Below are 1,519 nucleotides of genomic sequence, written 5' to 3'. Positions count from 1 at the left end.
TTGTAATGCATTTGTGTTTAAACATCACTTGCTTTAGTGCTTTTTAAAAGTATAATTTAATGTTAAAAACATAAAAGGAATGGGCTTCAACTTCCCTTAGACAATTACAACTTTTATCTGCAAGATTGTGTTAGTTACATAACATTCTAGGGTAGACATTTAAAAAAAAATGCATGAGACTATTAATAGTATGAGTCACATCCTTGTAACGCAAGAATTACTTTTTACTTTTGTATTAAAACTCTAAAATTTAAAATAATCCATAATGATTATCACTGTGAACCCCATTACCAGGTGTCTATTATCAGCTTACCTCTGCCGAGTAATGTGCAGGTCAACGTTATTTGTATTTATTAAATAAGTTTTACACATGTTCCTAAATATAAAAATATTGATAATTCACATAACAAAAGCATCTGGAAATATGTTATTCTCCACCCTAGGCATTTAGGTGCAACCTACAAACAGATTAAGTAACTCTTAATTCATTCTAATAATAATAGAAAAATACTGGAAACTGTCAAAGTCTGTTGACAACTTTTAAACATGATTTGGGCCAGTTTTTCAACTTTTGTTTTCTTCTTAATGAAGGAGTTCACTAGCGCCTCTAACAGAAAACAAAGCCAAAAAACCCCACCGTATTTGATGATTTCAAAAACCCCTTCCTCCTTTGCTTTCTTCCTGCTTTCCGTGGAGTTGTTCCATGATTGTGGAAATGGCATAGAACTAGGAAAATAGGGAATAAAAGCTCCATGTCTACATATGTTCTCTTTTCTTCAGTGACCTGCTTCTTGGCTCTAATAGTGTCACCATGTCTTTTTTGAAAGATTACCCCATTATCTTCATTCAGAAAAGAGGAGCTCAGCCTCATGACTCCTGGACATCTACTCATCTCTGTTAATAAACCCACCCACGTTATTCTAGTGTATGTACAATCTGTGAGTTAACTCTCCACTGTCCTCGGCACTGATAGGATTCTATCCTGCAAGGTTTCCTCCTTCCCCTCTCTATTCTCATCCTTACCTGTTCCTCGCCCCTCAACATTATAACCACCAGCAACCTAGCTTCAAAATGACTCCAATAATCCCACTTCAAAGGAAATGGATTTTCAGCCATAAAGCCTCTTTAGCTATTTTTCCACTTGTTTCCCTTTATGTCCTAGCGCTTGGCAATCAGACCTTTGTTTACAGACATGCTGAGCATGAAACTAACCCTCTCAAGGCTCAAAGGGAAGTAATTTTTTTGAGTTTTTACTTTAGCCTAATTTTATACATTTTTAGCACATATGTAAATCGAAATTGAGACCACTCAAAAATTTTCTCTGCAAAACACATAGTGCTTTCTTAGATTATGCTACATTAGATAGAACAAAAAAAAAATTAAAAGGGAGTAATACTTTTCTCTTAGGATTGCTAATAATAATAAAACCTATAGATGTCTTTTTGGTGGTTGTTTCTTCTTTTTCTTTTGTATTTCTTTCATTGGCCCCCTTCTGTGTTTCATACAGTGTTAAAAATTC

At 34.4% G+C, this 1,519-nt stretch overlaps 1 protein-coding gene across 1 annotated transcript in view; it reads right to left on the bottom strand.

The window, feature by feature from the left end:
* The window catches only part of LOC105553924 (glutamate decarboxylase 2-like), a 57,979-nt gene extending 56,863 nt beyond the window's left edge, over nucleotides 1–1,116 (bottom strand). Inside the window, 1 exon segment of the mRNA XM_012000111.1 lies at nucleotides 1,024–1,116. Within this exon segment, the coding sequence (XP_011855501.1) occupies nucleotides 1,024–1,116 (93 nt within the window).
* Between the last annotated feature and the right edge of the window lie 403 nt (nucleotides 1,117–1,519).

This window comes from Mandrillus leucophaeus, unplaced genomic scaffold (genome assembly GCF_000951045.1).
Source record: "Mandrillus leucophaeus isolate KB7577 unplaced genomic scaffold, Mleu.le_1.0 Scaffold618, whole genome shotgun sequence".
NCBI lineage: Eukaryota > Metazoa > Chordata > Mammalia > Primates > Cercopithecidae > Mandrillus > Mandrillus leucophaeus.
Note: the sequence above shows the minus strand (reverse complement) of the source record. Positions and strands in the feature narration are given on the sequence as shown.